Raw genomic sequence first — 13,960 nt, 5'->3', positions numbered from 1 at the left:
TTCTTCGTTCTCCCTGGTAATTTCTTAACCGTGTTGTTTCCATGGCACTCGTGTAAGCTACAATTTTACTTTGTCATTTCATTGCTTTTATCGGATACTAATCATAGACTTATAGGTAATTTTTCTTTGACTCAGGTTGAAACTCCTTCATTTATTCCAATAATATCTCGAATTCTACAGAGCTGTTCAAGACGAATGCATCGAGACCGCTGGAATCGTTTTAAGTCCATTTCTTCCTATAGTTCTTTGCACGGAACACTTGCGTAATTTATGACAGGTTACCCATGTGGACGACGTTGCTCTCGTAAAACGTTCTTGTCTAAGAATTCCCTAAGATTTTTCCGAAGCTTCTGGCGTTCCGGAAAGGATCGAATCGAAGGAACTCGAACACCTCGACCTATTTTGCTCCCGTTGCTCACGAAATTTCTCATGTAACAGCTTTGCTTTATTATCCGTGTCATTGGATTCTACTGACCGCCGCGTCTAGCGATGAGTCAAGGATTACAAGACGGAAACGTGCAATTTACCGACAGCATTATCGTTGGGTTATGATGTATTATAGTAAACATTATTTAAACAGCGTAACGCGATACGTACAAGAGAAAAGTAACAGAAAAGAGAAAATCGATCGAAAGTCAATTTTTTATATCTGTAGTGCCAATTCTAGAATCGAATCGGTTAATTATCATTGATTAATTGATTAATAAGTTATCTAATTTGTTGGATTATTTATTCAGAATCGATCGTTTATGATGAAGAACCGTATAAACAAGTAAATTCATCGGCTTTAGAATTTCATGAACCGAATTTGACAATAAATTCAGGCACCGGTCAAATACAGTATTTAATTAAAAGTACGACACCAATGGGATAGCTCGTATGCGCAGTACTAGGCAAAATATATTTGCCAACTGTACATGTAGCGTTATTTAAAAATCCACTTCATCGGTATATCTTTCGTTCTTTTTGACAAATATTGTATTTTCCAACATCGTTACAAGCGTAAAACACCAGTAGCTGATTGTCAAAGTGTTGTTTAAATTGGTAACAAGAGAGTGAGAAAATCAAATCGTCCGCCGAAAAATTAAGCTCCTGTACGTTCAAAAAATAAATCTTCCGGGTTTTACGATAGTGGAATAAATAACAAATGAATACGTCAGCTCGCCCCATGATCCGGGAAACTCTTCGCTGAATTATACAGAGCCACCAGCTACCAGTGCACTGCGACGCTATAGGTCAGAGAAGAGAAGGTTAAAAAGCCGTCGTAAAGCGTCGAATCGAAGTAAACGGGATGGCGATCCCTTGGGAGAACTAGCTCTCTTACGATCGTTCCGCAATAGTGGTCGAAATCTACGCGGCGCGGCGGAGTACGATATCTCATGGAATTATTGTCCGCCCGGGAGGCAAGCTTAAATATCGCACAGCTATGCAGTTGCCATCCATCATCGGACCATTCGAATCGAACGATTCTCCAAGCACTCCATCGTCTAAAACCGTCGATCTTCGTTGATAAACGGAAATGATATTCCACGCGAAGTAAACAGAGTTATCGTGACACGGAACAGCCGCTCGACCAAATTAGCCAATCAGACCCGATCAGTTAAATGTATTTTCTCCTTTAAAAGAATAAAAAATACTCGTTTGATTATTCCATTTCGTCTTGCCGAAATGAACAGGCCGGAATAAAATTGGATTTCTTATCTCAGTTGAAAAGATCGCAAAGGAAATACTCGAGTGGCAGATGATTGGATCTTAACCAGCGATTTCGTTCATCGATCCCGCGGTAACGCTACTTTTGCAACGATTTTTACTGTTAGCTGTATCTATGCATGTAGGAATGGAGGCGTAAATAGAAATGTTCGTGGTGGATTTTTAGTGGTAGGTAAATGTGAATAGAACGTAAGAGATTCGAACGAGAAGAGAGATGTAAAGGAAGGAACAGATTTTCTGAATTGATGACCTACATCTCTCGGGATTTTTTGATTAAACGACAAAGGAGTGAAATTTTCCATTTGTCTCTGACAGGATGGCTGCGTACATATTTGAACAAAATATGTAACGTTCGTTATTTAATTTAAAATGTAAATACGAGGAAATAATAGCATAAAATGTTGATAGATTCAATACAGGAAGAAAAACAAAATTCGATGCAGCTTTGAAGTAAAATAAGAGTAAAGTAAATAAACAGTAAATATGTAAAATAACAGTGAAATACGTATTTTTGAACTCAAAACAACACAACATTTCTGAATATTTTAAAATTTTCATCGGATTGATAATTTATCCAAAACATTGCGTATTTTAATATATAATAATGTATAATATAATAATATAATAATGTATAATAATCATAATTATATATAATAATCAAGTTAGCAAGAGTTATTTAGCGAGTCAATTTTCCAAACATTTTCAACTTCTATACGCAACGTACACGCCCGTCATAGAAGCCTCAAGAACGAGACTCGTAAAAATTGATTTTCCATTCCGAGACACAGGAAGAAAGTTTATAGTGCGTGCTACAAATTCCGATTGCGGATCGGTTGCGGTGGCAACGATTATTGCTTATCGCGTTCATGATATGATACGCGGAAAGACGATATTCCTCTGATAATAAGCTGCGATTAACGCAACTAAATTAACGGTTTAATTTCAACCAATTAATTATAAAATATCTCAAACGATATCAATGAAGCTTTTGCTTATGCAATTGCGAAAAACAAACAAATTGGAAACAAAAAGAGTAATAATAAAATAACATGATCGTCGTCAACGTGTATTTTTAATAAAATTCACGTATATTTAAAGTGGTTTAGAAAAAAAAGGACAAATATATTACGAAGGGAACGGTCACTTTAATGAACGTAAAACTCTTATAGTTCTATTCATTTTCTCTCCGCCTCTCCTTGCCATGTACTCGCCACTCGTTCCAATTTTTCTTCCTCCTCTTTTGCATAAGTCTTATGAAAACGCGCTTTATTTTTGTGAAACTGGGTTACCATTTATTTTATTAAGGCTGAATCGCATTTCTTTTCTTTTTTTTTTTTTTTTCTTTTTTGCCTCAACCAGAAACAGGCAAAGGGAAACTCGAGAACGTTTTCGTTTGAAGAACGGAATGTTTCCACACTAATTAACGTATAATTGCGCGACTCTACGTGACATTTCTTTCTGTGTTCGATCAATCGACGCTCGAAACACCCAGCCACCGTTACGAGCAATACATTCGAACACGAAACTTTCAGCTGGCCGATGTGCAAATATTAACGAACGTTACGAGAGAATAGAACGATGCTGTGGCCTGTTCGCGCGATTTTAATATTTCCAATTTTCTCCGCTTTGTAACGATCATTCTAGTTAGTCCGTGCGACATATCCGAAGAATTAAACCAACAACCGATGCTGGAGAGCGTCGGATATGCGTTTAATATCGCGAAACTGGGATACTTTCACGAATACGTCCAACGAAATAGAATTGCTTTTTTAAATAGAATTTATTATCTGGGATTGAAGCCGTCTACTGGTTGATTTACAACGCGAACGTTACGCGTGATAAAGCTTTCAATACCGTATTTCACCGTTGAGTATTATACCGTACCGTACTTTCCTATGAATATCGTACTACAACGCGATAAACAAAAACCTTCTTTTCAGACTGTCTCAAACTTCGTCCTTTTACTCTATCTTTAATTAAGATCTGCTACAAAAGTAAGTTCCGTAAGTTCCTTTGCACTCGCGAGAAGTTTCTCGCTTTAAATCACTCTTCGATAACAAAAGACTCGAATTTACAATACGTACCGACTATACACATTTCAAGAATATTTAAGTAAAAGAGATCACCGACTCGTGGTTAGATTAAAAGTTATCAGGTCGGAAAACCAACCGATCGTCGGTGACCATTGAGTCTCGAAAACGGAAATGTGAATGAGAGGATGAAAGTGGGAACGAGGACGATGGAGGACGGAATATATGAAGTTCGAAAGAGTTCCATCGAATATTTCGCGAATGAACCCCTCGACAAAGCGTGATGGATTTTTAAACGTGCCCTCGATATTTCAGCGCGATCATTTTCCGATCCAATAAACAGACACGATATCTTTGCGAGAATATGAGCCGGCCGTTTTTACCTGAATAGAATCCTTGCCAGCTTCTCGTAAAATATTCCTCGGCTGCGTGTACCCAGGTCCGTTGCTGTACAATAACGTTGTATACGGTTGTCCATCAAGATCCGACACCTTGCTGTCAGAACCTGAAGCAAAAAAGGACATGCGATCGGCTCATCAATCAAAGCTACGTATAGAAACCGAGCGTTGTACATCGAGCACCGACCGATTAAAAGAAGTACCCGGCTGGGTATCATTAAGTCGTTATTTCACGGAAAATCAACGTTCCTAGTTAAGGATTAGCGAGAACAATGAGATATCCTGGCTTTTTATTCGCGCCAGAGAACTCGATCACTTTTAACGACGTTGTTTGCCGGAATGATGGATAGTTGCAATTTAGTTTCACGAATGATGAATGCTGAAAGCAATCCTAGCCGAAATCCATCAGGCATATAGAAAATGCGAGCTTACTCGTCAAGGTAAATGAGTATCAACTTCGATAACTTTCCATTGTTAAAGTATAGAATTTCATTTCGTTTCACTTTGATCAATATTTCTACTGATCTTCTTAGCTCTTTCAAACTCGATAACAATTTTAATCCGGGATCGTGAGCACGGCACTCTGTAAAACAAGTAGAAGTACATGATAAAATATCCCAAACATTCTCAGTCGCAAATTCACAAAGCGAGATTCTGCAAATACTTTGGGCTCGAGCTCTTTCTCCAGGGCTTTCTGTTTGTTAGTTAACTTAATTTAATGTAGTTTGTAATTATTAATATTCGCAGTAAATTTATTCATAACCGTGTTAGCTGTAACACGACAATAGACAAGAAATGAGTGGAAGAACAGGATGTTTCTTGATTTTACAAAATCGTGGAACAAAAGGAGACGGTATATGGTTCTACACAAAGCCAACACAGAGGCGGAGAAGGGAAGAGATCGAAGAACACCGATAGAAGGCTACATGGAGTTTAGTCGAAGCTATGTTAAAACATTCCGAACGTTCCCGGCGTCGAATCCTCTTGAACAACAGCCGATCTCCGCATCAAACACTTTAATCATCCGCCGTGAACCGCGGCGAACGATGAAAAGAATTCCATCGGGAATTCCGCAGGCGTGATCACGTCAGGAATTAAAGCCCGTTTAAACTGCTATCTTCGCGAAACTAGCCTGGCCACCGCAAAACACATTAATTGTTGGAAAGAACCGAGACGTCGTTTCATGAATAAGTGGTTCAGCTTCGAACAAACGGGACAAAAAGAAGAAAATACAAAAGGCAAGGAGTTAGAAAGGAAGAAGACGTAGCGAGCAGGAGAACCGGAAGAATAGACTTCAGGTCCATAGCCGCTGGTGAATATGTTTTATTCAAAAGTGTTCTTCATCGCCCTCTTTCTGCTACTTGAGCAGGAATCTTGGAAAAAATAATAGATGGTACCATTGCCGTTTCACGCTATCCGTCGTTTAACAATGTATAATTTCGCCGTTTATTCGCCGTGTAAATATAGCAGCACTCGCATTAAACGCATTAACCGCTTTCCTTTAAAGATCGTGAGAACAATGCCCACCTCCGCGTTCAACTGTCCGCGTACAAAGCATTATACATATGGCATTATAAACACAGGTTTAGCCGGCTAATGGTACTCGGTAAAGAGAACAAATTCCAAGGGTATTTATACAAATTTTATCACCGATTCTCGCAATCGTTTGTTACTTGTTCTCAGAGTACTCTCGAAATTACCGTGATATCTTTCCGGAAAGCCGGCTTTTTTCACTTTGTGTTTAATAGGAATCTTTTATGCAAAGAAAATATTACTCAGGCATACGCTTCGCTATTCTAACATTTTGGAGTGAGGTTTGTATTGTTTCTCGTAGTTCTTCAGAATTCACTTTAGTTTTGTTTCGTGGCTCGATCTTTTACAAATGATATTCATCGATTTTTTTTCGTCTCAAATAGATCTTTTCAATTCTTCATACGCGTACCGTCAGATTCAAATCGGTCATTATAAAACATTCGATACGTTTATACCGCTTTCGTTCTACATGACTCCGGAAGAAAAATAATCCAATTTTGAGCGTGGAATTGTTTATTCGATATGATGGAAAGGATGATTGGTGGAAAAGCAGATCAGAATTATGGTAGATAACACACATCACGCACGCGTTCGTTTCATACGCGGTAATCTTTATTAATCGATCCTTTAAATAATACCGTTCGAGGCTAATTGTTCGAAAGGAATGCGGTCACGGGATAAAGCGTAAAAAGCTTCGAAACAGTCTGTTCGAGACTTCTTCTTTATCCTTCCTGGCTAAATGGGCCGTGGTTAGTTTTAGCTGCTTGTTATTTAATTATGCGCAATTAGTCCGTTTACTCGTGCCATTCAGTCGAAATAAAATTGAGTTTAAAACGCTTCAGGTGTTTCTCTTTGAACTTCATGTTCCTTTCTCTCTACCGCGTGTAATGGCTCGTTCGTTGAGTATTGAAAAAGCATTACTTCGCGCTCCGTCGTTGTAAATGCAACCTACTACAAAAGGTATTGATGTGTTAATGCCGTGTCGTTATATGTACATATCTATATCATATCTATATCTCTCGCACATAGAAAAATGCATCGTAATTACAAAGTATACGTGACACCGATGAAACGATGACAACCATCAAACTTTCTCGCCCTCTATTTACATTTAAATATTTTGATAAACATCGAAGCGTTCTACAGTAATAAAATATTGAAAATCAATCACGTCTAGCGATATAATACAATTTTTAACAAATTATTTTTCAATTTATCGAACCTTTTAATACAACCTGGCGCTTTATGCTATAAAACGATACGAAAGCTAAAACTGTATAAATATTTAAACGATACAAATTATTCAGGAAACAGACTACAAAGAAACGTTGCTGCCTTTTATTAAATAATTATTATTTTTAATTAATGAACAATTAAATAATATTTCGTTTAATAAATATGTCCACAATGTGACGTTAAAATCATGAACGAAACATTTTGTTTATAAAGAAAATCGAATCATCGAAAAGAATGGCTTCCGTGTTTCTCGTTTTGAAGCCACGTTTAAATAGGGTAGAAACGTTCGCAGCTCATAATCTGCAGCTCGAATCGCAGTCGAGCAAATTAAACGGTAGAATCGTTTTCAGAGTTAAGAGCCTTTACGCCGTTCTCGATGCCACGTCAACTCGAGGGTATACGGAAGTATCTTCCACAACGTCGACGTCTTGTAAATTGAAGAGCCTATCCTGGATGATTGGGCTCGCTCCGATTTAGGTATTCTTTCATGAATGAAAATACAATTTCGTCGTGAATGCCGTCAAGAATGAACAGTGCAGCTTTATTCTCCTTATATGGAATTAATTGAAACGATTGCCATTTCGCGATAATGAATTCTCGACGTACCTACTTTCGGCTAATCGTGGTGCTTGCGTTTCGCGAAGATGATCGATAATTTCGTTTGATATTAGATAGTTTTATATATCGATAAAAACTCCCGTATAAATTGCGAAATTTAGCATTAGAGTTAGCATTATCGGAGAGTTTAGTGGAAATCAAAGTACCTTTCAACTTTAACATATTCCGCTTAAACGCATCGCTTCTGGAGAACGATACGATTAATTTTTACTTCATGCACTTAGAAACTGTTTAACTCTTAATGTTAGCGATTTAAAGTTTAACGGGATACTTCTAGAATTTCTATATTCCCAATATTTCCAACTCGAGTATTAAACTCGGAGAAAAAATTGGCGAATAATTTAGAAAGTAGTTCGAACGTTTAAAGACACTTTCATTCTAAAATTTAATCTCTTTTTCGAACGCATCAATTTAAAACGTTCTATCCTTACAGAGAGTTCTACCGTTCGATAGCTGTCTATCACATAAGAGTGCGCGGTATCAGCGGTGAGAAATTAATAGGTAAAGAGCTTTAGAAGTTGTCGATAGAACGTATAGCCTTGGCAAGAATGCTTTTTCCGCATTAAAGAAACGTCCAGTATTATTTTCGTTACACGGTAGAACAACGCTGAATAGTGTGGTTTGTGTCAGCCCGTAGTCGACACCACCGTAATGCTTTATGTAATGTAGTTGAGCCGATTATGCGGCAGCATTCTGTCATTTATTATAAATGCTAATTACCACGCTGAAACATCGTACACATCACGGAATGAAACAGTGGGAAAGAGAAAGAGTGGGAGAGCAATCCGGAAAGCTACAGTCACACGCGTGATGCACATATACACGCATAACGATACGACAGATCGATAATAGAAGCGCAGCTGCTGCTGCCCCAACAAAAGAACTCGTTTCACGTCTACCATTTCGAAAGAATTACGCGACTTTACAAAAGAATCGGAAATGAGAATTCGAAGAATCGTCGCTACTCGAGCCTGCAATTATTTATCATATGAACGGGCCAGGCAATCGTCGCGATATGGGAAATCGATGAAACGTTCGAAAAGTAAATTCAATCACTGCGAATTATACTTGGAATCCTATTTACATCTTAATCTTTATTCTTTTCTGTCAAGATATATCTAGAAATAACTTTTCTTTCCCAAGCACGAGATTTTTATCGAACACGTGCTCTAATTTCAATTTTCGATACGTGCATTCTAGAGAATTCGGGTCAAGGCGTCGGCAAACTTCTTTCTTTCAAGAAACGAGATCGGACGATTAGAAGATCCGAGGTAAACAGCGAGTGGAAAAGAAGATGCCTACGAATCGATGGATCGTGAATTTACAGCGACACTCTTCAATTCAACGGCATCGAAAAAAACAGAAAAGCAAAGAGTCATAAAGCTGCTTTCAAGCTGAAGTAGGAGCGAGTACGCGGTTTTTACGACTTTCTCTCGTCTTCGCAAATGACAGCTTCAAATAAATTGCACCCTTTAGAAATTCTCTTTCGCGGACTTTCCCGTGAATACCGGAGACATCGAGCCGGAAGCCTGTGCAAAGAACCCGTGTGTCAAAGCAAATACGCTAGAAACGCAGTTTAATACCGCATCGCGTACAAGTTCACAATTAATTAGATTAATAGCGAATAACAAGACGTCGCGGTCACTGATTTCATTAACCTACATTTAAAATTGCTCTTACTCCAGCTTTGATCATCGGTCATAAAAGCGTCCAAAGGTTAACGAACCTCGACTGTTAGTATTCGTGATAATATCCATGATGCGGTATGTTGATTTGATCAATCATCTCATCGAATAACGCACTTTAACAAAATTAAGATAAGTTATTGAAAGTAAGATTATCGAATATATTTCTGTGAAATCTGGAGTAGTCTTTTTCTCTGTAAATTATGAGATAATCTTATGAAAGTAAAATACAAGTATTCAACACAGTTGTTCATTTTACATAGGCGATTATCGGAGATTCGTTCCATGAAATCAATCTCAAAAGTTGATGGGGATAACGATTATCAGTCAACGAAAATAAAATACTTGCCAGTGGTATCAGTTACTCGCGAATGAGTTTGAAATCATGAAAACTCGAGACACGGTTACAAACTCGTGAGATCTATCTTATATCTTATATCTTATCTCTGCACTATACTCCGTATCCATAGATTGCGAACAACGGAATAATATCCCATCTTGAACTGCGGAGTCTAGAAAGTACGGATCTCGAACCTTAGGCAGCCAAGTTCATCCTGTTTTTTATATTCCGAGTTTGGAGACCGGGGTTTAGAACTTCAGGTTCTACGATACGATTTGCATTGGGTTCTACAGAGCTGCAATGGCAAAATTCATGGGTTCACGCCTCAGTAATAATTTAGGGCGTGCTCCACGATCACGTAGTTGTGGATTTTGGAGATCGCTTAGCGAAGTAATAATACGAGATGAGATCCGTGACTCGGTGGTTGTGGATTTAAGCGTGGTTCCAGGTTTATAGGGACGTTAAACGTCATAGAGGTAATTCGGTGTTGGTCCCACAATACGGTAATCGTAGATCTCGAGATCCCTCGAGCGAGTAATAAGGATGAGTTCCACGGTTTGCATAAACATTCGCTCTGTTCTTAATCGCTCGTCACCTGCTTGAATCCTTAGGCCTTCTGTCCACGATGCGTCGCGTCAGAGATATATCGTCTATGCTGTGACCAATGTAAGACAGTGGGCATCTGTCTACAAAGTGTTATCACACTATCGTCTCGATCTCCATTTGTCATGACGCCTATCGTACACTGGCGCGACTGTTCGTATATGTAACGTAATGTCGCAGACTTTGGGCTTTGTTTTTTGTATACTTTTGTGCAACGACCAATGTAAAGTCATCTCTGTAAACATCATTTACATATATTTTACGTAACGTTTCTCTCTACGTTATTTAAGAGATTCATCGATGAATGTCGATTTGTTGTCGTTAATTGATCGACCGTTAAAATAAACATCAGTTACAATGCAAGCTGCGATGAGCTCCTGGTTGTGACCGCATCTCATGATCCGACAGAATGTGGTACCACGGAAGTTCACTAGCGAACAGAAGTTTCGAGAATACCGCGACCTAAGCACTCTGGCTAGCAGTAACCATCCTTCGCTCTTAGATCGATATAAATCAGTCGGTGTTCTATCACGGGCCGCTCAAAGACGTTCGCCCTCGTCCTGGTTGCATGCTCGTTCAGCTTGGGCCCATTATCCAGCTACTATATAAGATCACGAAAGCGCATCGCCGCGCCGCGCCGCGCCGCGCCGCATCACGAAAGTTATGCGATGCCAGAGGCTCACGAAAGTGGATATCTATTCTCGGGGTCGCCACCCCCTTCGCCACCTCCTTAGAAGTTAAATTAGAGAACGAGGCTGAACGAGAGAGAAGGGTGCCTGCTTTTATGCCGGGACACGGATTACTCGATATCATCTGCCGTGTTCCACTTTTCTTCCCTATTTTCGTGCCAGTTGACGAGCTGTAAGCGATCGAGTAATTGAATCGTTGGGGATTCCTTCCATGCCTTTATCCCTCTTTTGCGAATAGGAGCTGGTCCCTTCAAATATGTTACACCCTTTCCTTGGTCTATCTTTATTTCTGGGATATCATCGTTTTGCGTTTGAAAGAATATTTCTCAAATTATATTTTAACACGCCCTATATTTCAAGCTGATGAACGCGATTCTATGAAAGCGTTAAAACCTCAGAGAACCAATCGTCGAATTAACTCGGCCATTATCAGACAGATCTGATAGTAAATCCCAGCATTTCCACCATTTACACATGCGACAGCAAATCAATTTCCAGGGCAAACACGTGGCAACGGGTTGAATCGTGGCCTTTTGGAACCACTGCGTCAACGAGAGAGGACACTCGTCCATTCGTTCCTATTCCAAGCGCGGAATCAAAGCCCGCCGAAACGACGACGCCGAGGCCGAGTTATCCGAGAAGCCCGAGCTCCAGGATTCGATTCGGACGAAACGGCTGGAAGTTGGGCCAAACGCAGCCGGACGTCAAACAACCGAATCCCTGCCATTCGTTCCCGTGAGACGGCTCGTCGACCGTAGACAGGAATCAATGACAGCGTGGCGCTCGCTTGAAAGTTTAATCGGGCTACCGTAGAACGGGTGGTGTCGCTCGATATTGTCACCTACGGGCGGACACAAAGGAAGACCGATGTTTCCCGCTGTCATAAAGCTGCCATGTCGCGGTACTGGCATGTTTATTACCGCGACGGATAACAACCGTGCGAACGGCAGCCATTTACCAAGTTTCCGAATCATGGTGAAACACGATGGCATAGTGTGAATTCCGTGTTAAGGATTATACGTTTTTAAAAGGAACATCGACCACACAGGCAACAGACAAAAATCCTGGCCATTACCCGCACCGAGATAAGAAGATGTTTCTAGGGATCCCTGAATACTCGCTCTCATTTTTCCTATTCTCCGTATGAACGCCAAGAGCTGGCCACGTCGGATTTTGATAGTAGACCAACGAGGGAAACAAGCAGATGTCTCAGAAGGAAACTAGCTGGTCACGAGCTGGAACTTTGTTCGAGCGGTTTAATTCCAGATGGAGAGACTTGTTAGATACTTGTGAAGAAGATAAGAGCACAATATATCTAAGAAATATTCCATTACTGTACCTTTCCAAATTACTAGGAAACACTTGGTACGGATTATTATAAATATCGATAAATGTGGGTAGAAATATTTTTCAGCTATGCGAATAGATATATTCTAATCTATAAAGTGCATGCTAAAATGATATACCTAATTATGCCATTATATTAATATCTGCTTCTGGAACTTTTAACCGAAGATATTGAAGACATTATCATCAAATAATACAAATAATGTTGAAGCTTCTTCTCCGATTATTAGTTCCCATTTCCGTTTGCACAGCTGGTGCTAAATTCCTTTCGGCGGCTGCCGCTTAGAATTGTTTACAATCCATTCGTGGCTGGTCTTCAACGACCTAGATCCAGTCGCCGTTCGAAAATATTGGCGAACTTCCGTTGCGGGAGACCGCAGTATAACAACCGCGTTGTGGCCAGCATGCGAAAACGTTTGGAACGCGGAGCAAATGACGGATGTTTCAGGAATAAGTGGCAAACATTCGAGTCTCAGCCTCCGTCAGCATGACGTAGAATAGAGACGAACGGTTGTATTGTATCGTCCAAGTTTATAATCGTCGATAGTTTCTCTTCTACGTACTTTCGCATATTTGAACGAACTCGCGTTTATTTCCTTGCTCGAATTACGCTTGTAACTTTTCGCATTTCCGTAACGTGTATTCGCGTTCGAAAAGTGCAGTTCTAACTCATTCACCTATGCTCGAATGCTTCTAGACACTGCGTTTTCGGTTGCTGCATCGAGTATCGTGTTGTTGGAACGTGTAATTTAATATTTGGCAAAAATATCATTTAATATTTCAAATTCATTTCTCTAATTATGGATTAAATATTTCGAATTTTAAACTCTCCGTTCAGAGTGTAGAATTTAATTTCTTAGACCTAGGAGATCCTTTACGAATCGTTCGGATTTTCGAGAAATCTCTTATTAAGTACAATGCTTTCGATAATATGAATCTTGATAATTGCAAGTTAATTTTATCCGCGAGTTTTAAAAGCGAGCTACCTGAGAACATTTACGAATAAATCACAAATCGCTTTACGCGTGTTGCATCAAAGGAAATCAAAGAAAGTATACATATAACGATTTACGCAATTACGCGCAACCATACTCATAATACGATATATTCACGGTTACTTACCTGGTAAGCAAAATTTCAATTAATAAACGTTCGATTAATAAAATTTACACGGGGGGTGACTGTGTTCAAATGATGGTGTGTCTCAGTAACCGAATGACCAAATAATGAGCACGTGGTTCATCAAGATAATACGTTCGCTGTAATACAGTTTCGCGTTAAATGTCATAATCGAATTACATGGTCGCGTGGGTATGTGAAACCGCTGATTTATAACTTCACAGCTCGTCATAATTTCATTGTAATGGACAAAACTTTCCTTTATGTCGGAAGCGTTCCTCGCATCTGTTAAAGTACTCGGAAATAAATGGCAATCGCGTTTAATTTCCTGACGCTCTTCAGAAATTGAATGAATCCTTGTCATTCAATTAACACTGAAAATAAATGAGAAATTCTTCAGCAACGCGATATTCAGCCATATCAAAGGACCAAGATTTGTTGAAAATTTATGGAATGAAATTATTATCAAAAATACGTACGTACTTTTGAGAATCAAAGCGGATGAATTCTAGAGAATATTTGCTTCAATTCAGACAGTGGAAAATGAATTCTCTATTACTTTAGGATATGAATATTGAAAGTGAAACAAAGATATTTCGATCTACTAAACGTTTTGATTTAATTGAAATTGTTGTGATTGGCCGTGATCCAA

General features: G+C 39.3%; 1 protein-coding gene across 2 annotated transcripts in view; it reads right to left on the bottom strand.

Moving 5' to 3' along the window:
• LOC100642860 (alkaline phosphatase) overlaps positions 1–13,960 on the bottom strand; it is a 221,775-nt gene that overhangs the window by 6,012 nt on the left and 201,803 nt on the right. For both annotated transcript variants that reach the window (XM_012315244.3, XM_048411195.1), the window contains exon 8: positions 4,124–4,245. In XM_012315244.3, coding sequence (XP_012170634.3) covers positions 4,124–4,245 — 122 coding nt within the window. The remainder of the gene's footprint in view (positions 1–4,123; positions 4,246–13,960) is intronic.

Source organism: Bombus terrestris, chromosome 12 (genome assembly GCF_910591885.1).
Source record: "Bombus terrestris chromosome 12, iyBomTerr1.2, whole genome shotgun sequence".
Taxonomy (NCBI): Eukaryota; Metazoa; Arthropoda; class Insecta; order Hymenoptera; family Apidae; genus Bombus; species Bombus terrestris.
Note: the sequence above shows the minus strand (reverse complement) of the source record. Positions and strands in the feature narration are given on the sequence as shown.